Raw genomic sequence first — 25,894 nt, forward strand, 5'->3', positions numbered from 1 at the left:
TGTCGTGGCAAATCTCCATGTCAGTCAGGATCCTAGAGATTTGGGGGGCGAGCTGCGCTTGATGGTCAAATTTTGAAGCGAAAAGTCCTTGCGACTTCACATTTACTGATCATGAAAAGGGCGTCTACGGATTATGATTGGTGTCCAAGTGGGTTTACCGCCTCCCTCTCTGATGCCATGTTGGTTGCTACCACCTCTTCTCTGGACAGATTCCTCAAATTTGAACTTAGTTCGCAGGTTCAGCTATTCTCCACCGTGGATCAGGTCTCCGCTACCGGCACATACGCGTCCGGTCATTGTGCAAAAACATTTACCATTCCTCTAAGGAGGACAAATTCCCTCCACCCGTGATATTTCAGCAAGGCACTCAACAAGAAATTCTTGTCTTTGTTCTATAAAGGTTGCAGCTCAGCCACGCGACAGTGTCAAGCAATGCTTCAATGTCTGGCACTGTGCTAAAATCATTGTTCGACCCGTTGGGCTTGATTCAACGTATATAAACCACGGAGGGCTAAAGGCTGATAACTCAAACTTTTCGGCCTCCCTGTATCGCGCGCTATTCGTATCCCTTCACAGTATCGCTTCCCCACCAATGTCAGCGCACGGCATGGATTTCACTGCCTATGCTGATGAAGTTAACATCCCGACCGACGCCCTCCTAATTCCTTCGGCTCAGCTTGCACCGTGGTGCTCATCAAATCTCTGTAGCAGCTTTGATTCATCAAGTACACAGCAAACTTCTTCACATGATCCTTATGATGTCCCGCCTCGTGCTCCGAGCCCGGAGCCACCTATACATCCTCTTAAGCCGCGTCCTAGATCTAGATCTAGGGCAGACGAAGCATTTATCAAGGACGCCGAGGCACACTCCGACCTAGTCCCCGGTGCTCCCCCACCGTCGCCAGCCGCGCCACACGGGCCTGATGTAGGTCGTTTGCAAGAGCTCACATCGCGGATGCCACCCAATCTCATTCCTTTGCCTGAGTTCGGCATTTACCATGCGCAGTCTCCCATTGCCATGGAGGAAAGTAGTCACTCAGATGAGGAGCCTATGCTGTGTGTTGCAGACCGTTCTCAACTGTGGACACATGTCGGTTCAACTGAGCAGACTAACACTCAGCTGGTGAGGGAGAAGCTTTCTGACGATGCCATGGAGACTAGTAGTGAAGGAAATGTATCTTATGATTGTATGGACAGTACTAGTCCTGTCAATCTGGGGCAGCTATCTGACTATCTCATGAGGACTAGTGAGGACTAGTATTAAGTACGGGGAATTTCAGACAAGAAAGTATATTGGTTTTCGTGTATTCTATCTAGTTCGTTTTTATTTTCATTTGCCAAGATAAGATCAAATTGCCACCGACGTCATGGATCGATCTTCCTTGAGTCTCACCTACATCAGCCAAAATGTCTGTGCAGTTGGAAAAGACGTCTTCGAACAAAGTTTTTGAAGGAGAGCTTGCAAAGTATAAATTCAAGGTCGTTTCATTTTGCGATATTGCCCCCGCACCCTACCACTGATCTTCACCCCAGTCTGCTGCGTTAGGCGGGCTCTTTGCGAATTTTAATCTTTTCATTCCGCCAAATGCCAGCGAGACAACAAAAGTACCTGTACTGGTATATCTATCTGGCTTGACTTGCACTGAGGACAACGGGTCGGTAATCGCGGTTCTCGATCGCGATATGATTTGAGCTGATTATCTGAACTCAAGAGCCCAGAAAGGTTCGTTCTTGGGACCTGCATCCGCTCAAGGAATCGCTATTCTCTTTCCCGACACTTCCCCTCGCGGAGCAGGCATCGAAGGCGAGGATGATAACTGGGATTTCGGGACAGGGGCAGGTTTTTACATCAATGCGACCAACCCCAAGTACTCAAAGCATTATAACATGTACACTCACGTTACAATGGAGCTCCCAGAGATCATAGAAGCAGCTGGCCTACCTATCGTAAGTCTAGTGACCAAGTGTCTGGCTGAAGACATCTCAATTATCTTGAACTTAAAAGGACTGGAAACGCCAATCGATCTTTGGTCATAGCATGGGAGGACACGGAGCTCTAACGCTGTATCTTTCGTCGACTACGAAACAATACAGATCTGCGTCTGCCTTTGCTCCAATTTGTAACCCTACCAAATGTCCTTGGGGCGAAAAGGCTTTCAGTGGTTACCTTCAGGGAGGCGTCGAAGAGGCCAAGGGAAAATATGACGCGACTGACCTGATTTCGGCCTACAAAGAGCCGGTACACATCCTTATCGATTATGTTGGAATTGGTCCCTTCCCTTCCTTTAATACAAGGCTCATTACACCTACAGGGAACTGGTGACAACTTTTATAAGGCGGGTCAGCTTCTTCCAGAAAACTTCCTCAAGGCATCAAGGGAAGCCGGTCACGACGAGTTTCAAGTTCGCGTAAGGAGCCAGGAGGTGTATGATCACAGCTATTATTTCGTAAGATTTACTGTTTGCCTGCTCTGCTGTCCCAGTCTTACGCGGGCTTTATAGATTTCGACTTTTGCTGCTGATCACATCCACTGTAAGTATATGCTTTTGCGCAAGTAACTATCATCGCTGAATACGTTATGCCAACAGTCCATGCCAATTTCTTGAAAGCATGAAAGGAGGGAAGCAAGAAGCTGAACGTAACTTTACTGTATCGTTTGTATTTCGTGCACTTGTCTATGATAATAATATGCAAACTGTGCCAAAGAGTGGAAATAGCAGGAGAGGCGAGGACAGCAGAAGTCACCACCAAGAAGTGTTCAAATAGCAGAGTAACAAAGTAATTTCCAGGAAAGAGACGCAGAAATCTCCTAGATCTTTCATTGGAATGCAAGTATTCGATCCCTATAAGCCGCCTCAAGTTCTTCCAGATCTGTTGTAATCCATTGGCTACGGAGAGCAGTATAGACAGTCGCGCGATGCAAAGGGTTGTGAATCAGAAGTCGTCCAACAAGGGCCTTAGCTAAAATGAGAAGGTCAGTCCCTGAGAGCAACCAAGCCGGATAGCCAGACAAACCGTCAGGGAGAACATCCCACGGCGGTCTCTGGAAATCGACAGTCCCATTGATGATTCTTTCCTTGAGCCGTGCTTCTCCGCTTAAATAGCTTTGTGAGTATTGCGAAAACTCGGGATCACGAGAGTCTTGAATATGGCTGATCCAGTTATCCGATGATCCAAAGGTTGCCTCATAGTCGAATGGATGTGTGCCTCTGCACGTAAAATGATAGTGAGTGTTTGTCATACAGTTTCAGCGCCGAACGATGTTTTCGGGCGCAAAGAGAGAAGAAAGAATCCACGTACGAAAGCATAATGTATAATATAACGCCAGCACTCCAACAGTCAGATGGCATCCTAGAGATCTTCAGTACCGCTCTATTCTGGGTAACATAGCGCGCACCCAACATATCCCAGGTGTTTTTGATCCAGTGCAAGGATACCTTCTGGTGGCAGATACGAGACAGTGCCGCACACATTGAATGTTTCTTGATATGATTTAGGACGAGCGAGTCCAAAGTCGGCGATCAGTATCCGCGGATATGGACCAGGGCAATGGAGGAGAATGTTTTCAGGCTAACAACGACATCGGTAAACCGACTGCTAGAGCAGCAATGAACATTCGCTTGCCTTTATATCTAGGCCATGAATTAGCACCCGCATCAGCTTAAAACGGCCGTCATACCTCGGTGTGAGATACTTTTATCATGGAGATACATGAGAGCTTTGAGGAGTTGATACATGATGTACTTTGCCTCAGCTTCGCATAAACGGCTTTCCTTCTCTGCATAACTGGTAATGTATGTGAATAAGTCGCCACCGGTGCAAAGTTGGAGAAAAATGTGGCTACATATTACGTCAGTAGAAATACGAGGATAGAGAGAAGTACCGACATGAAGTTGCCATTGACTTCAGAGTCGTATATGCGATTAATATTAGGCTGTCAAGATATGAGAGTATGGCCCATGAATGATAAGTCATTACTTGCGTGATTCAAAGCCATGAGAATCCGAATTTCCTTCATCACTTGACTCATCTCATGCTCCTTCTTCGTTCGAATACTTTTGCAGGCAATTTGCCGCTGGTGTGCTGTATCAAGGGCAAGGTGGACGGTTGCAAAGGAACCACTTCCTAGACACTGAGAAGTTACAATGTATGCGCCAATTTGCTACCAAAACTGAGCGAGTTATGTCGGAATGTTAGAATTTAAGACCGAACCTTATGTGTTGGCTGCTGGGGAGGTGTAGGGTCGAAAACTGTGACTTTTTCGACAGGCTCTTTCCATAAATGAATGCAAGTGAAAGCTGAAGACCTCTTCAGAGTACTGGTAAGCCAAATAGAAAGCCACGTACTGAGTGAGTCCGGTATGTGTATCACATCGCCATCCATTAATATGACTGCTGTCTTCCTGATTCGATGCTCATTCAAAATGATGCCGTTCTTCGACATGTCCTAAATGCCGAAGAGAGGTAAGAGAGATGGGTACCAGAAAAGAAGTACTGACCTGACAAGAAACGATGACACCGCCGTTGGGAGACCGAACGCTAAGAGACAGTCGATGAAGGTGAAGATGCAGGAGAACCAAGAACCGTACGCGGAAAGCTTGCAGTGGAGGCCTGACACCGAAGCATCTGTAATTACATAGGTGCTAGGGCGAATGAGGAGCATCTCTGGTCTCTGAAGCTGCCGACGCACCAGTATTCAGGATTTCTGCCTATCGTTACGGGTTTGTTCAGGCTCAGCACTATCGCTATTGGAGAAGCAATGGGATTGTTTGAAATACGCAAAAAGATAGAATCTACCTTCTTTGCGACCCTTCTTCACGGTGACCAGTTTTGCGCATATATTCGACATTGATGGCCGGCTTCTGCGTGAAGAGGAGTGTCCAGTTCCATGACAGTTAGACGATGATAATCTGAACGATTGTTGAATGGACGCAGCTCCGAGCATGGCAAGCAGAGGAGGAAAGAGTGTCAGGAGATGGTAGTACAAATACAAGTTGAATCTATTTCAACGGCACAGACGCGTATGCCAGACGTGATGGCCATGTGACTACCCTAATCGTACCCCTTCCCGCTCCGCTGCTTCACTCTCTTCATCTTCTTGTGATGTTTGTGACCCCCGCCTTCCTGGTTCGCCAATACGGAAGCAATACGTGCTTGTCTATGTCCGATTGGTGTCCCATCATCGGCGACTGAATTCTGATGCGGAAACATCTTAGAACGCGAAAATGCTTTCCCATTAACAAAGGCATGGCTCGCGAGGGAAGCGTTTTGTTGGAAGAATTCCGCGTCAAGTGCTTGTGTCTTTCCGCCGGAAGTAGCAATCGAACTTCCGTTAATGGGTGCACTGACGTTAGGAGCAACGAAGGTATCTGCATCTTTTCCAACACGCGTTACGGGGGCTTTTTTCTTTCCTTGCGCACGCCGTAATGCAATCTGATGCGTTTGCTCGTTGAACTCTGTCTCTGCTACACCAGGTGGTGGGTGGCAGAATAAGAGCTTAGCATTCACATAATCCTTGAGGACGTAACGGGCCGACCTGGCTTCATCGGGGTTCCCTTGGCCTGATCGCATGAACCCTCGAGCAACTGCAGATAGAAAACTCTGTTATCAGCGTACTGCTTTCACATTTTAAGATAAAACGCACTGGCATATGAGATCAGAAAAGATTCTGCGGTGATTTGTCCATCTCCACCTTCTTCCTTGTGCCTGACCTTTATCGACAAGCCGTACGTTGCCTCTAGAACGGTTTTTGGTATCCTTTTAACAACAAGAGTGGTCGGTCCTGTGTACTCCTTCATCTGATCAATGGGTAGCACTCCGTCACAAACCAGGTCCGCCTTGGTTGTAGCGAATTGCGGAAAAACAAGACCAGGGCAATCACAAAGAACGATCGAATCAGACAGATGTATCGTCTGAAAGTGCTTTGTCTTCCCCGGTGTTGATGAGACGCTGACTTTCTTCTCACCCAACAGAGAATTGATTGTACTAGACTTGCCCACGTTAGGGTATCCAACAAGACCGACCTGCAATTTTTGAGGGACCTTGCCATTGGAGTCGGTGAACACTATGCAGCACGTTGAGAAATCCGTAAATAAGATATGACGTTTAGCTTACCAGAGAGGTCCGGCGCCATCCTCATAAAGAGGTCCTCCAATTCTAGTACTGTTAGAACTCTCGCCCGGGGATCCTGCTCCTCTTCAGGTTCGTCATCCGCAGAAAAGTAGTCTTCGCTGTCATCAGAATCCGACTCAATTCCAGGTTGGTTTCGATCGCTCGAAGATGGTTCTTCGATATCGTCGTCTTCGTCTGCAACGTCATTGTGGTCTCCTTCCGAGCCCGCAGTTCCTTGCTGGTCTTTTGCCAGTGCATCCCGTCTCGCTTGTTGCAGAGCGGCTGCATTGGCAGCAGAGAAGAACGCATACTGGATCCCTTGCTCGTCGAAATGATCAGCCCATAATCGACTGCTCAATATTATCAAACTTTTCGATGGACAAGAGAGGCACTGGACATACCGTTGATGAAAAGTCAAAAGATCAGCTTTGTTGATAAGCAGTAGACTTCTTCGAATGCCCTTCCCAGTTCCCTTTTCGCCCTCGGGCCCTTCAACATCTCTGACATAATCCTCCAAGTCTTCACAACGGAATCGGAGGGGGTTTCTGGCGTCGACGATTTGTACAACAAGGTGCGAGCGCTCAAGAACACGCCAGAGCTGTCTCCAAACTTCAATATTGCGCTCAAAGGGAGTGAGAAGAAAATGGTCTTCTTCTTGGAGTCTAAAGGTTGGATCGTATTCAAACTTAGTGCACAGAGAGGACCAAACTCACTCAGCTAAACCTCGACGCCAGCTAAGAAAGGCAGCCTTTTCTTGCTGGTCAAGTTCAGCTGTGGTCATTCCCTTCGTCCACGGAGGTCGCCGAGGCACCCTTAGCCGCTGCTTGTTCTCTCTGTGTCTCTGCAGAGTTTTCTTTTCTTCTTGTTCATTTAGAAGATATGGATTCTGCGAAGAACTGGCTGATTGTTGGATAACCTTGACGTTTCGCCGCTCTTGCAGGATGATTAGCAGATGTATCAGCAGAATCGATCCTTTACATACCAGCTGTGAATTCTGTGCCTGCTAATTGGGCCGTATTTAAAAACTCGTCAAGATCTCGTTCTTGAGTCACAGACTTTAGGCGAGAGGTCGGATCCACATCTGTGACATACTACCTGAAATTTGAGTATGTGAACTGCGATGCTGTCTTTTGACCTCTGACCAGTCCCGATTCCTGCATTCTGCGAGCATCCTTGATTTTCTTGTTAATAATTGCTCGGCCAAGCCCGCTCGGATTGTGATCTCGACCTTTGGGAGGCTATACGTTTGTTCAGACCTCCAGATATGATCATACAATGTCCCGTAGTGCTTACCATATTTATTTTCAAGAGATGATGGAGGGGAAGGAAGAAATGAAAATTTGGCTTTACGCAATGATAGTGACGTTTCGATCGAGGTTGTTCATCTTATCTCCCCCGTTTCAACAGCATTTCTTCGCTTTTTCTTTGACCGCCATGATATTAGGTGCGACTCTTATTTCCGGCATTCCTGCGGCTTGAACATTGAATGTTTATCGTTTTGTAGACCAACCGCCATCCCCCAGCTCGACTATCCTTCCAGAGTGTGTCGAAATATGTCATGAATGCTATTTACCTTTACTCATGAACCCGTCAAACAGCTACATCACATCAGAGAATGCTCGCCCCCCACGGTAAGCAACTTTTATGCACATGCCTCGCTCAGTAACGACCGACTAAATGTTATTAACGTGAAGATATTGGACCCATGAGCGTCCAGAGCACCCAATAACATACACTTTTACCAACTGGAGTTCGAAAACAATGTTGTTGATACCTCCGGCCGACACAGGGAGAACGTCTGGATCTGAGCCCCTACCATCATATACCATCTCGGTATCGCTGAACCTCAACCCATTTCTCCCAATATCGTACGTGACAAGTGTTCATAGAGTAGGGTCGGAAGACAACGTGTTTTTGGGTGAATTCGAGTACGTTCCATATTCCTTCTATCACATCGTTTATTGACTTCCCTTAGGTTAGCCATGAACCATTCTCGGGAAATACTGATGATGGGAGGTTTCAGTACGCGCATATCAAACGTACTTTCCAATATACAATCTTCACCGGTGAATGAGAACCACTAGTTTCCCATCGAGCGCTCGCTTATTGCATAGAAACAAACAGCGACACTGGTGGTGGGGTTTCGGTAGCGTATGTCTTCGTTGGGATTGTCGAACGGTGCTTGAAGATGGGTCATTTATGTGCATTGTAAGCCAATCATTCCTATCCTTCTCGGATGTTTAAAAGTGCACACTGTTATATCAGTGCTACGCCGCGGATGAATCGAGGAGTCAACTTGCAACATTTATCCCTCCACCAATTGCATCATCTCCGCCTCTTCCAGACCCGGTACTGACTGTGTTTCCGGATGGGCATCAGTGCTTTGACCATATATTGATATCCGCTTTGATCATCGAGAGAAAGATGACGATGAGCTGAAGCATTTTACGCTGACCGTAAACAGGACAAGTTTACATCCTTGCAGACTATTGATACAATTGTTATGTACAATATTTATGTAATGATGTGTACATGGTATTAGTAAAGATTAGAATATGTTATACGATAAAAACTAATGGTATATGGGTAACACTATAGTCGTGGTCTTGAGCTGTCATAGTCTTCCTGTTTCCTATTATCTAATTCAATAGCATGCGTGCCGATGCGAGACTGTCCGTCTGTGTTCCCTGTAGTCCCGTCAACATCTTCGCCGGTAGTCATTGTCACTGCCTTGTTTATGGATATCTGGTCATTTGAATCCTCCTTTATTGTCGCGCCACTTCCAGCCTTATTTCCCTCGCCGCTGCTAGGATGGGCGTTGGAACAGCCTTCATCCATGAGAAGCTTAGGTTGACCCTCAACCCTCTCTGCTAACATATCTGCAACGCCTAGGTAGAATGTTGCCGGCCGGAAGTTGATTTGGCGCCCAGTCATTTCTGCCCATTTATATCGGGCAGCGTTTATCCAACCGACTAGATCAAGATGGTTGACATCCTCCAAGGTACCAAGATACGTTCCCTTTAAGACATGAATTCGAGATGGCCATTCAAAGCACAAAACACCTACCCATTTTGCAGAGTTCACAGAAACCAATCCATCATTAGGTCCTTCTTTCTCTAGAACCACCGAGTGCGACCATTTCCAAGTGTCCACGAAGCCGGGGTCGTAGACAGCTCCCCAGCTGAAGTATTGAACGCCATCCACGTCCTTGACTTCTTCGTTGAAACGACGCATATTTTCAAGTGTCAGGAACTCAAATGCCTTTCCATCACCTCCACCATTCGGCAACATATCTAAGAATTGCAGGAATGAAGGCATGCGGCTTTTCCCCAGTGTAGTAAGAAAATGGTCGGCAAACGCAGAACCTCGGTGAGGAGTTCCGATAGTGGTAATGGACAAAACAGAGAAATTTCGATGTGTAAGTTTGGAAGTTAGATAGCGGCAGTCAAGGCCTCCCATACTATGACCTTTCGTAAAAGTCACACGTGAGAATATGTAAACCAACGACAGTGGAGGACGTACCTATTAGATGCACACTACGACCGGGATAAACGGCGGATATTTTTTCTTCCAGCACTTTTGCCCTGTCGATGGGGGTACTTGTAGCTGGAACTCTGGTAATAAGAACCTCTGATCCGTTGGCCTCTAGGACTTCTTTTATCCCACGCCAGTGGGTTACTTGTAGAGGAGCTATAGCAGGTCCAATAGTTACTGAATCGAAACCGAGAAGGCCATGACAAAAGACAATCGGGTTTTTCGGAGAGCGATCTATGTTACATGAGTATTTCTGGGAGACATCCACAACGAGGCAAGAAACATACACTTCTTCCGAATGCGGTCCCGCTCCTCTTCGACCGTGTCCGCCCTATCGTCTTCACCAAGCATTCCGTCTACATCCTCTTTGTTTTCAGATTGAAACCACCACCAATTCTTGGGCCAGGACGTGCTATCAAACGTAGACGTTCTTTCTGAGGATATGGATTGAGAATGTGAACTGCGGCGGTAATCACGCTGGGAAACTGAACGCAGGGTATCTAGAGAAGTGCGGTGAGTTGGAGAATTGCCAAGTATGGCAGGCTGTTGATAAATTGAAGACTGGGAAGATATCGGGGAAGATGATATCGGAGAAGAGGAATAGTTCAATTGGCTTTCAATCGACAATGACGATGTCGGCAATGTTGTGCGCGTAAGGTTATCAAAAAATTGCGGGGAATGACCGTGTCCTAGACGCGATGTATACAGTGGCGTTGGTAGCCGAGCCAACGGCGGTCGTGTGGGTAAACGTAATGATTCATGCAGAGCCTCGTTTAGCGACGCTAAGGCTGGCGACGGGGGAGTCGACGACCGGGATGACGCGGGAGACGACGCCTGCGATGAGGCTGTTGATTTACTTGAACCGCTATTGTGATACGGCGACCACGTTTCAAGCCACCGGACTACGGGTTGAGATGACTTGCGAAACGTCGAGGATGACGTCGAAGGTGCATGGGAAGTGGTCTTTGCCTTCAGCGACTTCGAGGGCATCGCGACGAACGACGAGCAGGCTATGCGGCGCATGCAACGGTCATGGAGTGATGTTAAGTACTAGCGGGTACTGAATCGGTTCGGACGCCTGAATTCTGCGGGGCTGATATTTGGGGTTAGGGTTAAGATGATTGCTTCCGTACTCCCACCACAGCCCGCCCTCAACGACGGTGCGTAGACCGTATTCACTCGGGACACCAGCACGTCTTCAATTCTGTGACAGTTTCCACTACCAGAGAGGACTTGGAAGCTGCCAAGACCCTAGCCAAGGTCACCTCTCCCCCAGAGTACGTTGGAATCTTGGAAAATACTAGTCGTACCCTCACCTAAGTTTCTGTCCAAGGACGCCACTTTTCATTTGCGCATGTCAAGGTGAAGTCGTTGTATATTTGCTGTGGTACGCAGCTTATACTATGGCACAGGTTGTTTTCGGCTCTTCCCTTCCCGTGATCGCGTCAGTACTCACCGCAAACGAGAACACCCTGACACTCCTGACGATGACTCTACTGTTATTACCTGGAACGAGTGAAAGTGGGATCATTTATTCTTTAGGATCCTAGATGTACAGTGCTGCATGGCAGTTCTAAATGATATAGCGAAAGTAGGGTGAACGGTCAGCAGCATCAGCGCTAAACAAGGAGTTAGCAAGCGCGTCGTGAAAGTGGGTAAGCAACTTGCAGTTTCTTCTCATCCCAGCCCCTCCCAATATCCTCCACAGTCAGCAGATCCCTTCTCTTGTTCTCTCTCGCGTAAACAAATTTCAATACGATGGCACAAGCGATACCCATGACGGCGAGCCCGAGTGACACGCCATAGCCAGTCGGGTACTTTGGTGACTCAGATATGAGATAGATATTTGAACCAATGAGGCCGGAACAGTTGCCAATTCCCATGAGCATTCCCATTGCAATGACCTACCGATAACTATCAATTCGACTAGTGAATAAAAAACGGACTACCTTCTTATAGCCGACAACATTGTTGGCCATCCAAGAGATGTTTGTAGGAACAGGAGAATACGAAGCGAAAACGATCAAACTGGTACTCATAATCAGTAGAATATTCTAAGCAATTGCGAACGGCATACATCAATCCAAATAAATTCACACCAGCAATATGTTTCTTTCCTGCAGTTGCAAAACATATGGCCACACCTATGATTGCACCTGTGAAGGGAACAACAATATGTAACTCGGGGGAAGGTCAGTTACCGAACCAAGTGAGGAGACAGCTCTATTTACGAAGCGACTTCTTCTCCGATCACCCCACCAGCTGTTGAAGTAAGTCAAAACGCAAGCGGCAACGTAGATGGGCACAGGGATCAAGTATGACTCGTAGGTGGTAAATTCGAGAGACTTTATAATAACCGGTAGCGTGACTGCAGGATCGTCAGCTGGGGACTTCGCAAGGGTGACGATGGAGTCGCTTACAAGAGATGGAATAACCTCAAGACATAGAAACATTGAGGCAAAATTTATCGAACAGAAGGAATTTAATATACCGAGAGCACCATGAGTTATACCTAAAAGTATCTTGGATTAGTGCTAGATAATAGCGACCTGGACGCGTTGCATACAAATGCCAATTTGGAAGATCATTTGCCAGTCTGTGAATGCGATCTTGACATACTTCCAATCGAAATGTTCTGCAGGCGGTACAGGGCCCTATCGGATGGTTACTTGGTCACCAAAGAATAGTGAAGATATGTTGTTAGTATGGTACTTACGGTCTCAGTGTACTTTTGCCGTAGAACCAAAAATCTCTTCTCTTCATCACTGAGCCATTGCCCACAGTAGGCCGTACTGTCTAAAATAATGAGAGGGCCAAGGAGCCCTAACACGACAGTCATGAGGCCTTCTACCATGCTTGGCCATAATCAAAATGATAACATAAGAAAAAGAAGGCAAACTCACAAGATCGACCTCCATCCCTCCATACCCGCTAAACCGTCCATAAAACTGATACCATACGCCAAAATTCCTGACAATGCTCCAGCGATAGATGCGGCACAGAAAAATAAAGCTACACGAGACGCTAACTCGGATCGAGAATACCACGTAGAAAGAGTATATCCAGCAGCAGGAAATAGGCCAGATTCTGTTATACCCAAGAAACTGCGGGCCACCATAAAGCCGCGATACGACTGGACTGCACGAATTAACGCGAACGCATCTGCGAAAATGTACAAGGATGGACTCACTCAAGCATGTCAGGGACATTACGAGTCCCCAAGACAAAGTTAGGCAAGATATGTACCATTTGGGTCGAAACTTCTTCAGCATCATCTGCGAAGGTACCTCGAACACGATCTATACAAGTAATTCCGTCAGCCGGCTGAGAGATCTCGACTGCTAGCTTTACATAGAACACGAAAAACAGAGAAAGAGCAGTATTATATTGCCCATCGGTCATTGGAATCGTCTTCGTCAAGCCGGCTACTCTGGCGTTTCCAACATCTGAGAAACTTGACTGAGTTCTGTTGAGAGAGAAGCAGTCACGGAAATTATACTTCCGCGGTCCAAGAAGGACATCAGATACAGCAGAGCAAACACGGGCACCAGACGAATCTGTTATAAAATATTAGCCTGATCAAGCCGATTGACAGCAATTAGCATACATCGATCTTCCTGAGCAGTTTTCCAAGTATATCTCCTTGATACTTCTTGCTCAAGACCTGCAGCGTAAACAAAGAGAACACGTTCGACAAAACCGAATATAACGTCATCTCCAAGTGACGCGCCTTGAATTCCTCATATTCTTCCTCGTGATTCCGAACTGGTACAGTTGAGACGTCTTGCTTGTCCTTTTCCTGCGAGCTGATGGAAGACATTGTACACTAGATGAAGCTATGCACGCGTCTGACGATGGGGAACTCGAGAGATGCGGATAGCTATAAAGGGCACGCCCTCGTATTTCAAGTATTCTTCTGCAAAATTCTCGCTGGAAGTCAGATACACTCGGTCATTGATTTCAAGTGTCGTGCACAGCGCAAGAGTGGATCACTCGGTGTGAGGGTTAGTCAGCAAAACTCGTGTATTAGCTTCATAGTACACGGCGAGAGATGTCAGTCGTGAGACACCCGCTGTTTGCGAGGTTCCCGCATCCGGGTGAGCGGCTGGAGGAATTACCGCTTATCTCAACACCCCGAACAGTATGAAGGCTATCATCCCGAAAAACGGTCGGATCCAAAAATGGGTCACCCACGACCTCTTGGCGATCAAGAGAAAAGTCAGCCTTATTAACCGAGTACAGGCATCCAAAGTCTGGACGACGCCCATAACAATAGACAGGACGGAAAGTCTCACTCTCATCCAACTCTGTCTGTTTCCTGAACGTCCTATGTCCTTCGCGCCGCACGTTTGGAAAACCTTGCTTCCCTTTCGATTCTTCGGTGTATGCTTCAAAACGGAGTTTGTTACTCTATCAGAATTGAGAGAAGATTTACCCGGGCGATTCGGCTTGCCCGAGGTCACATTACCGGTGTGTTCTCGTCTGCGAGGACAGATCATCAAATGACATTGACATTCAGTTCGTATAGACGCTCCTCGTCATTTCAACGGACGGAACGCAAAAGTCATCATGGACTCTTATAACATTGCTCAATATGTGTGTTCATCGACAGGCTGGCTGATCCGGCTGAGTTTCTAAAAGAATTCCCAGTTAGAGATAACTTTTTCGTCCACCGCGAAATCAATTTACGCATCTGCAGGTAATGGCGCGGTGGAAGACACCATTGCCGGACGCGCACACGCACGTTTCATTGAACAATGGGTGAGTTTATAATACCCCCCACGCGACATAGGGTGGGTTTACGATTACAAAGGTCGATAAATGCATGGCTCACGAGATCAGGCCCTGTGTTCTCTATACTGTACGTGCCACTCAGTCGGATGACGTTTACACCAACAAGAGCACAGAGCTATAGTCAATTCCCGGACGAGAAAAGCAAGCAACATTTCCTGGCAAAGTTTGGTCGGGTCAAACTGGACGAGCTAATCGCCCAGAACTCGGACATGACTTGGAAAAAGGAACAGTATACCCGGGTGAGGAAGCAGTAGGGAGCCCTGCTTTCCGGCAAGTAGAGACTGATTTTTGCCCTGCAGACTGGGAGTTTTGGATCTGCTTTTGCAAGAACGGCATGAACGCGGAGAGCCTGGGAAATTCATCGCAGGGACGAAACCAACGCACGCAGACTTCTGTATATTTGCGTATGTTCTGACGATGCTTTCTGTTCGACGCCGACCAACGCATTTCAGATTTTACCCGTATTCTTTGACGAATCCAGAGCTGGTACGAAACACTTGGCGCCACCCAGACCTTCAGTATGTTTCAGCATGGTTGGATGCCATGTTCGATTCGAGTTTGGTTTCGAGGGGAGAACTACTGCCCTCAAACTTCATAGAGACCGAAGTTCTTGATGGACAGTGATGCGAGACAGAGGTGAAAGATTTACCAGAGCTTGTGGTCACTCATGTCGCAATCAAGTGGTGGCAACATGACGACGCCGCAAATTAATTGAAGCAATGAGGTTCGATAACTGTTGTACAGCAGAGGATGAGATACCGTATATAACCCAACACGAGTTGACTAAAAGGCCAAGCGAAACATGAACTGAAAGCTGTATTGTTTAGTGTCTGGATCCCAATGGGACCAATTCCAGTATCCAGCATCATCTGCCTCGTCTTCAATCTCACGAGCTGGTATACGGAATGCAATAGTTTCGTATGGCTCGGCCGCAACCTTGAAGTGAATGAGTATCCGGCAGAGGACCAATAATATAAGAAAGGGACATACGATGAGGTATTGGTATGCTTTGTTCGGTGGCTCCCTCTTTTGTTCCCAGGCACTCATGAATCGTCTTCGAGGGATCACGCCTGCTTTGATCTGGGGAAGATGAACCTGGACCATCATACCTTCCTTCCCAGTGTCCATGTCCCTCACTTTTGTAACACGATATCCAGGCCGACCGATCTTTAGGAAAACTTTTCGTTGAACGTTACTTTGGGTGGGAGCAATCATCAACTGAGTGTCTTTTGCATCGCGAGCGGCGCGGCGGGCAAGATTAGTTTGATGTTTCTTCCCTTGGGTGTGAGCGAGATAAGAGCCTTCATTTGTGTGAAGGGTCAGGCATAGACGACATTCGAGAGAGCCAAGATGGTTGCGAAGAATATACGGATCCTTCAAAATGAATGAGCTTAGCGCAGCCAGCAGAGGCCAAGACACACCTTGGCAAGGTCTATCGTCTCCAATGCAAGCTTCCTAAGACGTTCACGCCGGTCGACATTGGTCTCTGAAGCCCCGGCAACACCACCACCGCCGAATTTGGATCCGACACGATTCTGTGAAGCAATAGTCGATACGTGGTACGACTATTCATCAATATCGGCGCACCTGATAATCTGTAATGTCCTGTGAGCATAAAACGACATGTATAACAGCAGCACGTACCCATGACTGTGTAGAACGAGGACCAGACAAGAGTAGCAAAAGTGAAAGTGAGTGAATTTGGTTACCAGGATATCGACAAACAAAGACACGGCAAACTATAGGGGCTCATGCCGACTTGTCTAACGTATATAGGGCGGCTCTGATAAATTATCCTTGAATGCTTTTTTGCTTCCAGAACAGCTAAAATGGACACTGAACAACACAGTTTCAAGATTCGAGTGCAAATAATACTACTAAATTCTAAAAGCTACAAGTTGAATGCCGGTGGTCGTGCATACGCGCGGCAAGGAAACAGAACCATCGCGCTACACCCGAGCAGACCCAGGAATGAATATTTTCTTCTACAGCCTTACTTGGCCGTCTCAGCATCCTCGAGAGGAGGAGGACCGTCGTCGTCAGAACCGTCATCGGAGCCATCATCTGCAGCGCCAGAGGGTCCAGCGCCTCCTCCACCCATCTGAGCCATGAGCTGAAGACAAGTCTATCGGTCAATGTTCGCTGAAGCAAGCAACGAGCATACCTTTTCAATATCCATATCACCTCCCATGCCTGGCATTCCTCCCATGCCGCCCATGCCTCCCATGCCTGGCAGACCACCCATTCCTGGCATGCCACCCATACCTCCCATGGCCTCCATGTCGTCTTCAGCTTCGACCGCAACACCGTCTTGTTCATCTTCGTCGACCCATTTACTGAAATCCGTCTTCAAGAAGGCATTCCTGACTTTCTCTTTGGTAATACGAGGCCAGAATTCCTCCTTCTTTTCTTTCTTTCGAAGCGTTAGAAAGAGAGAACGAGTGTTCAGACGCCTCAGAGATTTCTGCATTCCACCACGGGTAAACAAAACGATTCAAGGTAGAGAGAAAAAAACATACCTCGGGGTCAATTTCCTCGAAAAAGTGGAGGTCGAAGGCGTATGATTTCTCAGGGATACCCTTTTCTGGGCTGACCATAGCATCAGTAAAAGTAGTAAAGAGGTGGTGTGGTATAGGACAGAACGAACTTTCCGGCTTTCGTCTTGAATGATATACTAGTAGGTGTTAAATTGCATTCTAGAGTCGAAGGCTGAATATCTGGGACATTGACGGTGAGATAGATGATGTTCTAAACAAGCGCCAGAAAAAAAGGCGACGCGTCAGTCAGAGAAGAGATCGCGGTCGAAGGGAGAACAGACCTTCTCTTCGTCAGTGACCGAGCTTCGCTGCGCCCATAGAACTTCAGGATGAGTAGCCATCGCGTGGATGATGATAATAGAGGAAAGAGATGGGAGGTTGGAGCAAATGCAACAACTTTCTTAGAAAGATCGAGAACTACAGCAAACAGCTGACAACACTGACACAGCAAAGCGCAATTGCTTGATCTTCGCCATCCATCATGTGGTAGCCATTCTTTTTTACTTTTTTTCTCGTATTCAGTGCTGAAGATCAGTTTCTCTAGGTGCACCCGATGGTTTTTACCTCTACTACTGCTTCCTCTGCCAACGGCACCCCCATACTTCCTCCTTCTCTTCCTCTTGTCGTTGACGATGCACGCAAAACCATGGTCAGGCGTTCTCCGTGCTGTCGAACAGCCGCTGACTCTTGAATAGTTTTTACTGCATTATTCTCATCACGAGTCTATTCATTTCCTCATGCTACTGGCAGCCCTTCTCGCTCGACACACCTCTGACAAATCCGTGGGCAGAAAATATCACTACCTACGGCCACGCGCTTAGCGCCTCACTCTCATCTCTGCCACATCGTGCGCAAATGCCCACCACAATACGGGCGGTAGATCGTTGTTGGTGCGATCTATCCTCCGGGGCCTTTTTTGAGCCCTTCAATATGTCCCGATGGGAGCACAATACCGTTAATCGACTCAAGGATGACCTGGAGCGTCAATGGAAGGCAGAGTCTGCCAATGCGACAATCGACGTCGCTCAAATGAATGAAGACTTTTCGCCATCAGATACGTCACGTAACATCATGGAATCGATATGGTCCATGATTACTCGCAGCTCCTCCGAATCCAGTGATCTTGCCCCAGTGGTAGCAGACACATTTACGAGTCATCACACGACCTCCGACGTAGAGGCTAAACATTCGCTGTTCCGTCGACAGTATGATTTACGGCGGTACGGCGTAGATATGACAATAGATCTCAGTTGGTCGGACAAGTCGTAATAAATCTTATATTTCTTCTCAATGTGGGAAATAGTATGTATATAATGAAGGACAACAGTACACTGTATTCTTAGCAAAAATTTCTGTCAGAAATTGCTCTAATAATAGGCAGAGTCATAGGAGATTTCTGTATTTACCCTTGCTGTACTAACAACGAATGCGAAATAAGCAGTTATCAATAATTGACTTGAACAGAACCATAAGTCCATAACAAGAACGGTAAATAATAAAAGAACCAATGAAAGAGTCTGAGAAGGTTATTGAATCCATCTAGAGCAAGACAGTCCAGATAAATATGACAAATGAAGGTAAAGATCAAAAGATTGGACAGTTCCTCAATGTTCGAAGACGTATATAAATTTAAAGGCTTTACAAGGCAACGCACGACTTCCCATCGGAAGAACGAGTGTAACCAGGGACGCAAGTATAGACTGTAAAATTTTCATGAGACGGATATACAGGATCCACAAAATGATCATCACCTTGGCATTGTCTGTTTTCACAAGCAACATTCCAAGCCCCGATAATTGCAGTGCAATCTTCACCTTCTCCAAGACTGGGGCATCCACCACATGCCTCAAGGTCACTGGACGTATCGATACACTCATAGTCACCATTGCCAGTCAAACCAGCGATGGGACAAGCATCCAAACCAAACGGACAAAGGGAGACTGAACGGGACTTGTGGATATCGCGTTTACGGTGACCGCCGTGGTAGCCGGATGGGTGAGATGACGGCGGGTTGGAAGGGGTGGGGTGGGGCAAGCAAACGTGCGGTCCCTGATACCAATCCCAGCCAGAGGGACACTGAGGAGGCGGTTGGTTCTGGGTGGGAGGCTGAGAAGGAACACAGCATCCATTGTCCTTGCTCCAGTAATGTGTCGATGGAGGACAATCATGGTCCTTCGGAGGACTCGGCTTAGAAGGAGGACCACCTGTGGGAAGACAGCAGCTTGTGTCCTCATACCTGGGAGATTGAATAAGCTTGGATCTAATAGACGAACGGACTAAACCACATACCAGAATTCGTTCTTGGAGCAACTACTGCTACCCCCAGAACCGCTATGAGAGGCAACGAAGGGCAGCGCCATCGCAATCAAAGCAAACTGAATAATGAACTGCATGTTGGTAAAGGGCGTCAGTAAAGAGCGGCAAGCGTTATCGGGGTCTGGCTTTTTAAAGATGAAAGTAGAAGAGAGGAAAAAATAACGAGAAGAGGAAGAACCATTCCTTAAGTATCATCGGGATTCTTTGACCATCAAGGGAATCTGTCGCCTTTCCCATCTCTTGGATCTCTTTTGAACTCTTTGTCATGCAAATATACCGTGTGACCAATCCTCCTTACTGTTCATCACTGAATCAATACACGCGCACCAATTTTACCTCTAGTGTATGTTTCAATATCAAGACGCTTGGAGAAGAGGAATCAGAGGATTAGCGTGTGTCGGGGACACCGCAAATGCCGTCCCCAAACAGATCCAAAAGGCTTGGCGCGCGGAACAGGCCCCGGCAGTGGAGGTACATCTGGACTTGAGCAACGTCCACGCGGCAACAAGCGTGCCTGTTCCATAGAAAAACAATGCAACGACGGGACAAATGTAGTAGAAGGACACCTTGGAACACTTCGAACATTCACTTTCATCATTCAGGAAACTTGATATTGGTATAGCCGTGTTAAGACAGGTAGAAAGAAGTCCTCTTATTCTTGTATTGACGACCACTATAAATGAATCAATGAGTGCCTCACGACAGGACCAAACAGCGAACAAACCTCAAGACACGCCTCCGGTCTTTTGATAAGCCCGTGTCGCAAAATACCGCACGTCTGCATCTGGATCATTTTTCAATTGTTCTAAGGCGGGCAGTATTCTCTGAACCAGTAAGCGGCCTTCAGGAGTACCGCTGTATGTCGTGGCCAAAACCTCCAGCGCCTTCGCGACATTGAAGCGAATATTTGGTATGGCATCTGAGGCAAGATGTAGGAGGGGATCAATGATCTCGGACTGGACAATTTCCAAACTCAGAGAGGGCGCGATGATCTGACAGGCCATAAGCTGGGTGATGACGGACTATGATGACACGTACGGTAATTGCCTGAACTGTTGTCATTCTGAACAGATAGTTGGGGTGCTGGCCCATGCCCATCACTCTTGGAACGATGGCGACCTTCGCCCAATCCAAGCCGAAGACCTCAATCAACTTCTTCAGGTTTACGGTAGCGGACTCCCGTATACTGAAGACTGTATCTCCGAGCCAAGACATGCAAAGATTTCCCAGTTGCTCGTCAAAGAACGGTTTCCCCAATTGTTTTGCGAGTAGGGGGATGTATTCAATGATAGCCTGACGTACTCGCCACGATTTGTCTTCGGCTAGTTCGACGATAGCAGGGAGAAGATTTTCGGAGAGAAGCTCAATGCCAATAACTAGACTCGCCTGTCAACGAGCAATCTGAATGGTAAATAAAAATGACCTGCCGGTATTGACGGTCTCTAATTTGCTTATGACATTCAATCTCACGTCAGGGAAGTCGTCTTTTAGCAATTGAAGGAAAAGAGGAAGCAGGTGTTCGATCGTAGATTCACGTCCCAACAATGGTGCCAGTCCGCTGATTTGGTTGGCAAGAGCGGCACGGACATGCTGCGAAGAGTCCTGAGACATGTCACGGACGCATGGTACGATACGAGCCAGAATGACTTCTTTGTCAAGGAGCTTTGAGAAACCTGCCAAACGTGTTAACTTCTTAGGAGTTCAAATAAGGGCAAAGTACCTGGTATTTGACCAGCGGCCGCCGTTCGGACTTCTGCTTCGTTATCCTTGAGCAATTGTACAAACTGCCCAATCAATTCCTCTCTAACAATCTCAACACCAACAGCTTCGGCAAGCTACCAGTTCAGATGAGTAACAGAAAGAAATACTGAAACAGTGATCCCATACCTCGTTGAAATGATTAGCCGCCATGTACCGAACTCTCCAACTTTTGTCTCCTATGCTATGCCTAATCTGCTTTAGAAGCTGTTCCTTGACTTCCGCCGGGGACATTCTCTGGGCGATGACGATGAGATCTTCAACGGTCAACAGTCTAACGGAGTCTTGGTCATCAGATTGAAGTCTGCGGTATATCGGTAGACCATCGGTGAGAATATGCGGTGTAGAGAAGTGCTTCAAAAGTGGCTACAGCAGAAAAATCAGAACCAGCCAGGTCTACGTGAGTAGCTAGTCATCACTTACTCCTAGCCATTTTGCTGCTGCTCGACGCACCATGGGCGTGTCGTCAGAACCTAAAGCAGCAAACCCTTTCCGCAACTCCTCCTGGATAGCGGGAGAAACATTGGCGTAAACAGCGGGATACAAGGCAGCAGACGACGTTCGGGACGTGAACCACTCGCCATGCGATAGGCGTTTCAGAAGGGGAATGTAGTACTCTTCCAGCTGGGACGGTGAAAGCACCGCAGCAATCTTGGTGATTGATTCTGCCGCCTTTACATTGGTAAAAGAGCTATAAGATTCTCGAAAATCAGTTGAGGATGAGCATACTGCTCACCTTGTCCCGAACCAAAGTTTCTTCTACAGCGGATAGATTCTCTAGCGCCCCCAGCAGCACATGAGCATACTCCTTGCCACCGATATAATCTTCAAATGTCCCCAGTTCCTCTGCAAGGGCCAACAAAACCTCGTCTTCGTCATCGACCGAATCTTGAAGGAAAGGAACGAGTTCCTCTCGCGCACGATCAGGGCCTAATGCGAGTGCAATTGTCGGAATGCTGTGGATAGCATTTAGACGCAGTTGCACGTCTTCTGAGCGCAATTCGTCCATAAGAATCGCAATCGGTGCGATCTGAGGACGTGATTAGGGAACATGGCAATGTTCTATTCATCGGAGAGACATACATCTTCAGCAGGGAAATTAGGATCCATGTTGGCGCTCCAGTTCGGGGATAATTCGTATTATTATCGCGCAGTTATCGGGCAATGTTGCTCGTTGTCGATATTTAAGATGATGGTGGTGATGAGAGAGAAAATGCTGCTGGGTTGATCGTGTTTAGAGGTAAACGAAGGACAACCAAATCCAGCGGACAGCTCGGCCACATGGCGACAATTGCCTTTCCTGTACATGGCAATGCACGGCAGCATTGCCAACTCGTTCATCGATTTGCACGCATTCTGACTCTGAGAGATGCAAATGGTATTTCCATGTGTACGTTATCATAAAGCAATGATATATTACTACACAATTTAAACTCTCCTACTGTATCCGTCCCAACCCTTACCATCAACCCTAACACACTTTATTAGCACGCGAAGAGAAAACAAAAATGAGGTGTACTCACAGTCCAAAACAGTGAAGGATGATGGGAATTTCTTCGCGAAGAAGAAAGAAAAACCAAAAATTATGCGGAAACCACGGAATGACCAGTGGACATCTTTGTGACCGAGTCCCAAAGAGCCGCGAGTAGAAGGCCAACCGGGCCGAGCCGCGGTTGACCTGGAGTATGCGCCGAGCGCTGACAACGTGGATAATCATCCGTATACGCATGATGATACATCGTGGAACAGTACTCGTCTGAGAGACGGACACATATGGCCCCCGACTTCGACAGTCGGACACAAATTCAGGCATGACAGCCCACGTAACAAGCAATATGCATTGTTGCAATGAAGGGCGGAGCCCCGTTATAGAACAGACGTATCGTCCACAACACTGAGAACAGCTGCGCAGCCAGAAACCTCGAGGCACAAGAATTGCGCATGACGGCGCCGATAACTGGAATGACCAGCCTCGTACGTCGTCGTTCCGAAAGGGTGGCTGCGAGCGTTCTTCCAGCTAGCTTTTGACACCACAGGGTGGAGTACAGGCATAGTAGCCACAGACGGGTCTGCCGAGCTTCAACCAGGGTGTGCACAACCTACACATGGGGCGTCGATAGACCAAAGAGACCCTCGTACACCTCGAAAACCACTGGCAGCCCGGCAGCCACACACGGTCATATTATCGGTATCGCGCGATAAGCGGTTTCCAGCAGGATAGTAGCATCAAGCCGTCAAAAATGTACATTTTCCATAAATTGCGGTTGCGGGATCCGCTAGCGGTCCAGTCAGAGAATCCAAGATAGAGTTAGTGAGCATGCGGAGCATGATAAAACATTTATCTTCGTAGACAAAGGATAACGACGGGCCCACCCGCAAAGAGCAGGCAGGGTAAGAAGACTGAAGCAAGCTTAGTCTCTTACTGGACACCAGTCGCTCGCAGTGTCAAGAGATGTATGTATTCCGAACTGCGCTGGCAGAACGACAAGGCTTGCCTTTGGCGGGGGCTATGAGCACACAAAGGCACAGGGCAAGCCGATAGAGCATCAGAGCTCCTCGTACTCGCCACATCAAAGTCCCAAGAGTCACCGGGGTCGAGAGTTGCTTGGCCAGCAGGGACCGAAGGAGCTCACGGGAGTCGACATCGTCGTAGCTCGGGAGAACCATGAAACAGCGGGGAGTCATATAAATAGGAGGCTGACTTTAGGGCAGGCTGCGGAAGTGACGGACCGGGGTACATATGACGCAAGAGACGGATTTGCTAGGGGTACTCTTTATCAACGATGCCTGTCCAGTTTACCTCTGGCAAATTGGTCCTATCTCATCCCAAGGTATGCTAGATGATCCTGGGTTACCACTATTCTGATCTTGACGGTACCAGGGGCCCGTTGTCGAAGTCCTTCTATACGGCGCCAGTGTCATCTCATGGAAATCCGGAACCAAAAGTAAACCAGAGCTATCCGAACGTCTCTTCGTATCGCAAAAGGCGGCCCTAGATGGCAGCAAACCTGTTCGCGGAGGCATCCCAGTAGTTTTCCCGTGTTTTGGAGCGCCAATACACCCGGACCATGCTCATTTGAGTCAGCATGGTTTCGCCAGAAATTCAGTTTGGAGTTGGGATGGTACATTAACTGATGAGGAGGAATATGTCTCTATCAAGCTCAGTGAGTATCCGATGAGCTGGATCATGCTCTGTACTCACACCCTTTCTTAAGCACTCCAACCAATGGAAGCAATCGCAGCAGTCTACAGCAAGCCATTCCTGTTGACATACGTGGTGACGCTGTCAGAATTCGACTTAAAGACAGACCTTCACGTTCAGAATACTTCTTCCTCCGACGATAACTTGGAGTTCCATGCACTATTCCACAATTACATCCGGGCTCCCTCTGCCGACGTGATTGTGGGACCACTTCAAGGGTTTACATATTACGACAAGACGGAACCAACAGAGGAAGGCAAATCGACACCGAAAGTCGAAGCAAGGCCAGGCGTAGACGTCAAGAAATTTACAGACTCTGTGTATGAGAACACGAATGGAAAGTACGAGGTGACATGGTCTGGCGGTGGGTTAGACATAACTGCAAAGAACCTCAAGGATGTGGTGGTCTGGAATCCTCAGGAAGCTGGCCGAAAAATTGGTGACATGGAAGAAAATGGATGGTGAGTTAGCGTGTCACAGTGTGGAAACACGTCTAACCGAGTCGTCACAGGGAAAACTTTGTTTGTGTTGAGCCGGGATATGTTCGAGGATTTGTTAATTTGGAGCCGGGTGGATCGTGGACTGGCGGGCAAACACTGAGTGTCATACACGAAGAGCGGCGTTTGACAAATTTGTGAATTTGAAATCTGTATAATAATACTAGCGATGACGTCATCTAAACTTGCTTTCCTTGTTACTACCATGTTCTCTCGTCTGGCGTCTAGCTTCACTCTTCGGCAAGCATCGTACAATGCAGCACATCACTTGAAGCGCCCACTTCATAATACACGACCGGTGCTGTCGCCATCGACCGTCAGCACCCTGCCTAGCTCGTGCCCTGCGTGCCATCAGCCTCTTCCTTCGTCTCTGCCCGCCTGCTCTAGCTGCGGTTCAATAACAAATATACCCTCTGACATCAATTACTATCATCTCCTTGGTTTTGACTATGTCCCATCACAGTTTCACGTGGACCAAGGGTTACTACGAAACCAATTCCGACGCGCACAGATTGCATGCCATCCAGATGCATGGACGTCCAAAGGCCAAGTGCGGTTTGTACATTTTTTATTATTCATATCTCACACTCTGCAGGGAAAGACAGATGTTGCGCAGCTTCTCTCTTCGCAAATAAATGAAGCCTATCAGACATTGCGAGATCCGTTGTCGCGACTCACCTATCTGCTAACCCTCAATGGCGTACCAATGGAAGAGACGGACAAGTTGGACGATATGGAATTTCTATCAGAAATAATGTTAGCCCGTAACACTATTGACGATGCTGAAGATGAAGCGGAAGTACTGCAGGTCGCCGACGAGTGCCGAGGTGCGTTTGGAGGTATTTTCCACACACAATAGCTGACGGTTTGTACAGAAAAATTGAAAGACGCGTTCAAAGAGATTTCCATACTTGTCGAACGGGGAGATTGGTCTGCTGCGAAACAGGCAGGAATCCGGCTCAAATATATACGAGGGGTAGAAAAAGCGGCAGAGGAATGGTTGCGAGATAGATAAGATGAGATTTTTAAAGAGATAAGATTAGATCTAAAGTACGATTGAGATTCTCGGCAGATCCCGGGAATTTTTGTGTGCATTTGCATCCTACCTCGACGCCCCATTAATGCGTCTGTCCACTGTGGTGTGGT

At 47.6% G+C, this 25,894-nt stretch overlaps 16 protein-coding genes across 16 annotated transcripts; 8 read left to right on the plus strand and 8 right to left on the minus strand.

The window, feature by feature from the left end:
* The first annotated feature begins 127 nt into the window (after positions 1-127).
* On the plus strand, positions 128-1,368 carry EV420DRAFT_933110 (uncharacterized protein). The gene is made up of 2 exons (XM_060484044.1): positions 128-148; positions 210-1,368. Exon 2 carries the CDS (start codon positions 593-595, stop codon positions 1,256-1,258), a length of 666 nt encoding a protein of 221 aa, XP_060336051.1. The 5' UTR covers positions 128-148; positions 210-592; the 3' UTR covers positions 1,259-1,368.
* On the plus strand, positions 1,201-2,716 carry EV420DRAFT_932854 (carbohydrate esterase family 1 protein). The gene is made up of 7 exons (XM_060484038.1): positions 1,201-1,479; positions 1,534-1,655; positions 1,713-1,947; positions 2,006-2,260; positions 2,313-2,447; positions 2,502-2,532; positions 2,589-2,716. Exons 1-7 carry the CDS (start codon positions 1,408-1,410, stop codon positions 2,612-2,614), a joined length of 876 nt encoding a protein of 291 aa, XP_060336052.1. The 5' UTR covers positions 1,201-1,407; the 3' UTR covers positions 2,615-2,716.
* An 810-nt stretch (positions 2,717-3,526) lies between these two features.
* EV420DRAFT_932899 (kinase-like domain-containing protein) lies at positions 3,527-5,146 on the minus strand. The gene is made up of 9 exons (XM_060484039.1): positions 4,797-5,146; positions 4,690-4,744; positions 4,589-4,642; positions 4,499-4,538; positions 4,347-4,446; positions 4,213-4,298; positions 3,983-4,162; positions 3,888-3,934; positions 3,527-3,840 (listed from the first exon to the last, which is right to left on the minus strand). The coding sequence occupies exons 1-9, from the start codon at positions 4,942-4,944 to the stop codon at positions 3,657-3,659; spliced, it is 894 nt and encodes a 297-aa protein (XP_060336053.1). The 5' UTR covers positions 4,945-5,146; the 3' UTR covers positions 3,527-3,656.
* Positions 4,944-7,488, minus strand: EV420DRAFT_1512371 (uncharacterized protein). The gene is made up of 8 exons (XM_060471646.1): positions 7,404-7,488; positions 7,253-7,348; positions 7,093-7,201; positions 6,824-7,043; positions 6,512-6,772; positions 6,114-6,460; positions 5,644-6,063; positions 4,944-5,584 (listed from the first exon to the last, which is right to left on the minus strand). Exons 1-8 carry the CDS (start codon positions 7,404-7,406, stop codon positions 5,052-5,054), a joined length of 1,989 nt encoding a protein of 662 aa, XP_060336054.1. The 5' UTR covers positions 7,407-7,488; the 3' UTR covers positions 4,944-5,051.
* Positions 7,489-7,691: 203 nt separating this feature from the next.
* EV420DRAFT_1617797 (uncharacterized protein) lies at positions 7,692-8,549 on the plus strand (the record flags this gene model as incomplete). The annotated part of the gene is made up of 5 exons (XM_060475280.1): positions 7,692-7,741; positions 7,805-8,038; positions 8,086-8,176; positions 8,235-8,318; positions 8,376-8,549. The coding sequence occupies 5 exons, from the start codon at positions 7,692-7,694 to the stop codon at positions 8,547-8,549; spliced, it is 633 nt and encodes a 210-aa protein (XP_060336055.1).
* EV420DRAFT_932963 (Alpha/Beta hydrolase protein) lies at positions 8,546-10,720 on the minus strand. The gene is made up of 4 exons (XM_060484041.1): positions 9,932-10,720; positions 9,633-9,878; positions 9,177-9,577; positions 8,546-9,128 (listed from the first exon to the last, which is right to left on the minus strand). The coding sequence occupies exons 1-4, from the start codon at positions 10,665-10,667 to the stop codon at positions 8,703-8,705; spliced, it is 1,809 nt and encodes a 602-aa protein (XP_060336056.1). The 5' UTR covers positions 10,668-10,720; the 3' UTR covers positions 8,546-8,702.
* A 41-nt stretch (positions 10,721-10,761) lies between these two features.
* EV420DRAFT_1637175 (uncharacterized protein) lies at positions 10,762-11,163 on the plus strand (the record flags this gene model as incomplete). The annotated part of the gene is made up of 4 exons (XM_060476673.1): positions 10,762-10,804; positions 10,858-10,921; positions 10,978-11,006; positions 11,057-11,163. The coding sequence occupies 4 exons, from the start codon at positions 10,762-10,764 to the stop codon at positions 11,161-11,163; spliced, it is 243 nt and encodes an 80-aa protein (XP_060336057.1).
* EV420DRAFT_1512409 (MFS general substrate transporter) lies at positions 10,978-13,396 on the minus strand. The gene is given in 15 exon segments (XM_060471647.1): positions 10,978-11,008; positions 11,059-11,263; positions 11,313-11,548; positions 11,594-11,672; positions 11,722-11,825; positions 11,876-12,012; positions 12,065-12,079; positions 12,136-12,156; positions 12,211-12,298; positions 12,361-12,499; positions 12,548-12,782; positions 12,835-12,943; positions 12,996-13,152; positions 13,164-13,201; positions 13,252-13,396. 14 exon segments carry the CDS (start codon positions 13,357-13,359, stop codon positions 11,218-11,220), a joined length of 1,512 nt encoding a protein of 503 aa, XP_060336058.1. The 5' UTR covers positions 13,360-13,396; the 3' UTR covers positions 10,978-11,008; positions 11,059-11,217.
* Positions 13,397-13,825: 429 nt separating this feature from the next.
* EV420DRAFT_1617800 (uncharacterized protein) lies at positions 13,826-15,062 on the plus strand (the record flags this gene model as incomplete). Its single annotated transcript, XM_060475281.1, has 8 exons — positions 13,826-13,862; positions 13,921-14,118; positions 14,209-14,240; positions 14,295-14,405; positions 14,458-14,529; positions 14,576-14,688; positions 14,738-14,842; positions 14,891-15,062. 8 exons carry the CDS (start codon positions 13,826-13,828, stop codon positions 15,060-15,062), a joined length of 840 nt encoding a protein of 279 aa, XP_060336059.1.
* A 79-nt stretch (positions 15,063-15,141) lies between these two features.
* On the minus strand, positions 15,142-16,185 carry EV420DRAFT_933423 (uncharacterized protein). Its single transcript, XM_060484045.1, has 5 exons — positions 16,083-16,185; positions 16,026-16,033; positions 15,860-15,973; positions 15,429-15,812; positions 15,142-15,374 (listed from the first exon to the last, which is right to left on the minus strand). The coding sequence occupies exons 1-5, from the start codon at positions 16,084-16,086 to the stop codon at positions 15,222-15,224; spliced, it is 663 nt and encodes a 220-aa protein (XP_060336060.1). The 5' UTR covers positions 16,087-16,185; the 3' UTR covers positions 15,142-15,221.
* Positions 16,146-17,388, minus strand: EV420DRAFT_1512429 (HSP20-like chaperone). The gene is made up of 5 exons (XM_060471648.1): positions 17,257-17,388; positions 17,086-17,186; positions 16,958-17,027; positions 16,603-16,902; positions 16,146-16,551 (listed from the first exon to the last, which is right to left on the minus strand). The coding sequence occupies exons 1-5, from the start codon at positions 17,314-17,316 to the stop codon at positions 16,432-16,434; spliced, it is 651 nt and encodes a 216-aa protein (XP_060336061.1). The 5' UTR covers positions 17,317-17,388; the 3' UTR covers positions 16,146-16,431.
* A 44-nt stretch (positions 17,389-17,432) lies between these two features.
* Positions 17,433-18,429, plus strand: EV420DRAFT_933585 (uncharacterized protein). Its single transcript, XM_060484046.1, has 3 exons — positions 17,433-17,461; positions 17,520-17,624; positions 17,671-18,429. The coding sequence occupies exons 1-3, from the start codon at positions 17,457-17,459 to the stop codon at positions 18,242-18,244; spliced, it is 684 nt and encodes a 227-aa protein (XP_060336062.1). The 5' UTR covers positions 17,433-17,456; the 3' UTR covers positions 18,245-18,429.
* Positions 18,429-19,507, minus strand: EV420DRAFT_933656 (protein priA). Its single transcript, XM_060484048.1, has 3 exons — positions 19,265-19,507; positions 18,727-19,211; positions 18,429-18,675 (listed from the first exon to the last, which is right to left on the minus strand). Exons 1-3 carry the CDS (start codon positions 19,366-19,368, stop codon positions 18,614-18,616), a joined length of 651 nt encoding a protein of 216 aa, XP_060336063.1. The 5' UTR covers positions 19,369-19,507; the 3' UTR covers positions 18,429-18,613.
* Positions 19,508-19,890: 383 nt separating this feature from the next.
* On the minus strand, positions 19,891-22,359 carry EV420DRAFT_933590 (armadillo-type protein). The gene is made up of 9 exons (XM_060484047.1): positions 22,133-22,359; positions 21,786-22,079; positions 21,473-21,721; positions 21,179-21,415; positions 21,012-21,126; positions 20,719-20,964; positions 20,330-20,667; positions 20,016-20,283; positions 19,891-19,964 (listed from the first exon to the last, which is right to left on the minus strand). The coding sequence occupies exons 1-8, from the start codon at positions 22,157-22,159 to the stop codon at positions 20,017-20,019; spliced, it is 1,773 nt and encodes a 590-aa protein (XP_060336064.1). The 5' UTR covers positions 22,160-22,359; the 3' UTR covers positions 19,891-19,964; position 20,016.
* Positions 22,360-23,756: 1,397 nt separating this feature from the next.
* Positions 23,757-24,947, plus strand: EV420DRAFT_1512438 (galactose mutarotase-like domain-containing protein). Its single transcript, XM_060471649.1, has 4 exons — positions 23,757-23,880; positions 23,931-24,213; positions 24,265-24,712; positions 24,763-24,947. Exons 1-4 carry the CDS (start codon positions 23,833-23,835, stop codon positions 24,887-24,889), a joined length of 906 nt encoding a protein of 301 aa, XP_060336065.1. The 5' UTR covers positions 23,757-23,832; the 3' UTR covers positions 24,890-24,947.
* EV420DRAFT_933701 (uncharacterized protein) lies at positions 24,773-25,867 on the plus strand. The gene is made up of 2 exons (XM_060484049.1): positions 24,773-25,575; positions 25,624-25,867. Exons 1-2 carry the CDS (start codon positions 24,918-24,920, stop codon positions 25,761-25,763), a joined length of 798 nt encoding a protein of 265 aa, XP_060336066.1. The 5' UTR covers positions 24,773-24,917; the 3' UTR covers positions 25,764-25,867.
* Positions 25,868-25,894: the final 27 nt, after the last annotated feature.

This window comes from Desarmillaria tabescens, assembly GCF_030435595.1.
Source record: "Desarmillaria tabescens strain CCBAS 213 chromosome Unknown EV420scaffold_5, whole genome shotgun sequence".
NCBI lineage: Eukaryota > Fungi > Basidiomycota > Agaricomycetes > Agaricales > Physalacriaceae > Desarmillaria > Desarmillaria tabescens.

What these genes read in the sequence shown, in the direction of transcription:
- EV420DRAFT_933423 (XM_060484045.1), bottom strand. An exon ending in AGACGATAGACCTTGCCAAG is followed by an intron (nt 15,813 to 15,859) that starts GTGTGTCTTGGC and finishes TTCATTTTGAAG; the next exon opens with GATCCGTATATTCTTCGCAA. An exon ending in AAGCATACCAATACCTCATC is followed by an intron (nt 15,375 to 15,428) that starts GTATGTCCCTTT and finishes ATTCACTTCAAG; the next exon opens with GTTGCGGCCGAGCCATACGA.
- EV420DRAFT_932854 (XM_060484038.1), top strand. Translation starts at nt 1,408, where the DNA reads ATGTCTGTGCAGTTGGAAAAGACGTCTTCGAACAAAGTTTTTGAAGGA. An exon ending in AAGCAGCTGGCCTACCTATC is followed by an intron (nt 1,948 to 2,005) that starts GTAAGTCTAGTG and finishes TGAACTTAAAAG; the next exon opens with GACTGGAAACGCCAATCGAT. An exon ending in TACACATCCTTATCGATTAT is followed by an intron (nt 2,261 to 2,312) that starts GTTGGAATTGGT and finishes TTACACCTACAG; the next exon opens with GGAACTGGTGACAACTTTTA.
- EV420DRAFT_1512429 (XM_060471648.1), bottom strand. Translation starts at nt 17,316, where the DNA reads ATGGCTACTCATCCTGAAGTTCTATGGGCGCAGCGAAGCTCGGTCACT. An exon ending in CGGTCACTGACGAAGAGAAG is followed by an intron (nt 17,187 to 17,256) that starts GTCTGTTCTCCC and finishes GCGCTTGTTTAG; the next exon opens with AACATCATCTATCTCACCGT. An exon ending in GTGATATGGATATTGAAAAG is followed by an intron (nt 16,552 to 16,602) that starts GTATGCTCGTTG and finishes ACTTGTCTTCAG; the next exon opens with CTCATGGCTCAGATGGGTGG.
- EV420DRAFT_933110 (XM_060484044.1), top strand. Translation starts at nt 593, where the DNA reads ATGTCAGCGCACGGCATGGATTTCACTGCCTATGCTGATGAAGTTAAC.
- EV420DRAFT_1512409 (XM_060471647.1), bottom strand. Translation starts at nt 13,359, where the DNA reads ATGACGTTATATTCGGTTTTGTCGAACGTGTTCTCTTTGTTTACGCTG. An exon ending in AACTGCTCAGGAAGATCGAT is followed by an intron (nt 13,202 to 13,251) that starts GTATGCTAATTG and finishes ATTTTATAACAG; the next exon opens with ATTCGTCTGGTGCCCGTGTT. An exon ending in GGCTGGGATGAGAAGAAACT is followed by an intron (nt 11,264 to 11,312) that starts GCAAGTTGCTTA and finishes CTCCTTGTTTAG; the next exon opens with CGCTGATGCTGCTGACCGTT.
- EV420DRAFT_1512371 (XM_060471646.1), bottom strand. An exon ending in AGGCACAGAATTCACAGCTG is followed by an intron (nt 7,044 to 7,092) that starts GTATGTAAAGGA and finishes TCATCCTGCAAG; the next exon opens with AGCGGCGAAACGTCAAGGTT. An exon ending in TGGCGTCGAGGTTTAGCTGA is followed by an intron (nt 6,773 to 6,823) that starts GTGAGTTTGGTC and finishes TCCAACCTTTAG; the next exon opens with ACTCCAAGAAGAAGACCATT.
- EV420DRAFT_933590 (XM_060484047.1), bottom strand. Translation starts at nt 22,159, where the DNA reads ATGGATCCTAATTTCCCTGCTGAAGAT. An exon ending in CGGCTAATCATTTCAACGAG is followed by an intron (nt 21,127 to 21,178) that starts GTATGGGATCAC and finishes CTGAACTGGTAG; the next exon opens with CTTGCCGAAGCTGTTGGTGT. An exon ending in GGCCGCTGGTCAAATACCAG is followed by an intron (nt 20,965 to 21,011) that starts GTACTTTGCCCT and finishes CACGTTTGGCAG; the next exon opens with GTTTCTCAAAGCTCCTTGAC.
- EV420DRAFT_933701 (XM_060484049.1), top strand. Translation starts at nt 24,918, where the DNA reads ATGACGTCATCTAAACTTGCTTTCCTTGTTACTACCATGTTCTCTCGT. An exon ending in GGTCGCCGACGAGTGCCGAG is followed by an intron (nt 25,576 to 25,623) that starts GTGCGTTTGGAG and finishes CGGTTTGTACAG; the next exon opens with AAAAATTGAAAGACGCGTTC.
- EV420DRAFT_933585 (XM_060484046.1), top strand. An exon ending in ACGATGCACGCAAAACCATG is followed by an intron (nt 17,625 to 17,670) that starts GTCAGGCGTTCT and finishes ACTCTTGAATAG; the next exon opens with TTTTTACTGCATTATTCTCA.
- EV420DRAFT_1512438 (XM_060471649.1), top strand. Translation starts at nt 23,833, where the DNA reads ATGCCTGTCCAGTTTACCTCTGGCAAATTGGTCCTATCTCATCCCAAG. An exon ending in TGGTCCTATCTCATCCCAAG is followed by an intron (nt 23,881 to 23,930) that starts GTATGCTAGATG and finishes TGACGGTACCAG; the next exon opens with GGGCCCGTTGTCGAAGTCCT. An exon ending in ATATGTCTCTATCAAGCTCA is followed by an intron (nt 24,214 to 24,264) that starts GTGAGTATCCGA and finishes CCCTTTCTTAAG; the next exon opens with CACTCCAACCAATGGAAGCA.
- EV420DRAFT_933656 (XM_060484048.1), bottom strand. Translation starts at nt 19,368, where the DNA reads ATGCAGTTCATTATTCAGTTTGCTTTGATTGCGATGGCGCTGCCCTTC. An exon ending in TGCTCCAAGAACGAATTCTG is followed by an intron (nt 19,212 to 19,264) that starts GTATGTGGTTTA and finishes TCAATCTCCCAG; the next exon opens with GTATGAGGACACAAGCTGCT. An exon ending in TGAAAACAGACAATGCCAAG is followed by an intron (nt 18,676 to 18,726) that starts GTGATGATCATT and finishes AAAATTTTACAG; the next exon opens with TCTATACTTGCGTCCCTGGT.
- EV420DRAFT_932963 (XM_060484041.1), bottom strand. Translation starts at nt 10,667, where the DNA reads ATGCGCCGCATAGCCTGCTCGTCGTTCGTCGCGATGCCCTCGAAGTCG. An exon ending in GGACCGCATTCGGAAGAAGT is followed by an intron (nt 9,879 to 9,931) that starts GTATGTTTCTTG and finishes CATGTAACATAG; the next exon opens with ATCGCTCTCCGAAAAACCCG. An exon ending in CTGTGAACTCTGCAAAATGG is followed by an intron (nt 9,129 to 9,176) that starts GTAGGTGTTTTG and finishes CATGTCTTAAAG; the next exon opens with GGAACGTATCTTGGTACCTT.
- EV420DRAFT_932899 (XM_060484039.1), bottom strand. Translation starts at nt 4,944, where the DNA reads ATGCTCGGAGCTGCGTCCATTCAACAATCGTTCAGATTATCATCGTCT. An exon ending in GGCAGAAATCCTGAATACTG is followed by an intron (nt 4,643 to 4,689) that starts GTGCGTCGGCAG and finishes CATTCGCCCTAG; the next exon opens with CACCTATGTAATTACAGATG. An exon ending in CCCAGCAGCCAACACATAAG is followed by an intron (nt 4,163 to 4,212) that starts GTTCGGTCTTAA and finishes CAGTTTTGGTAG; the next exon opens with CAAATTGGCGCATACATTGT.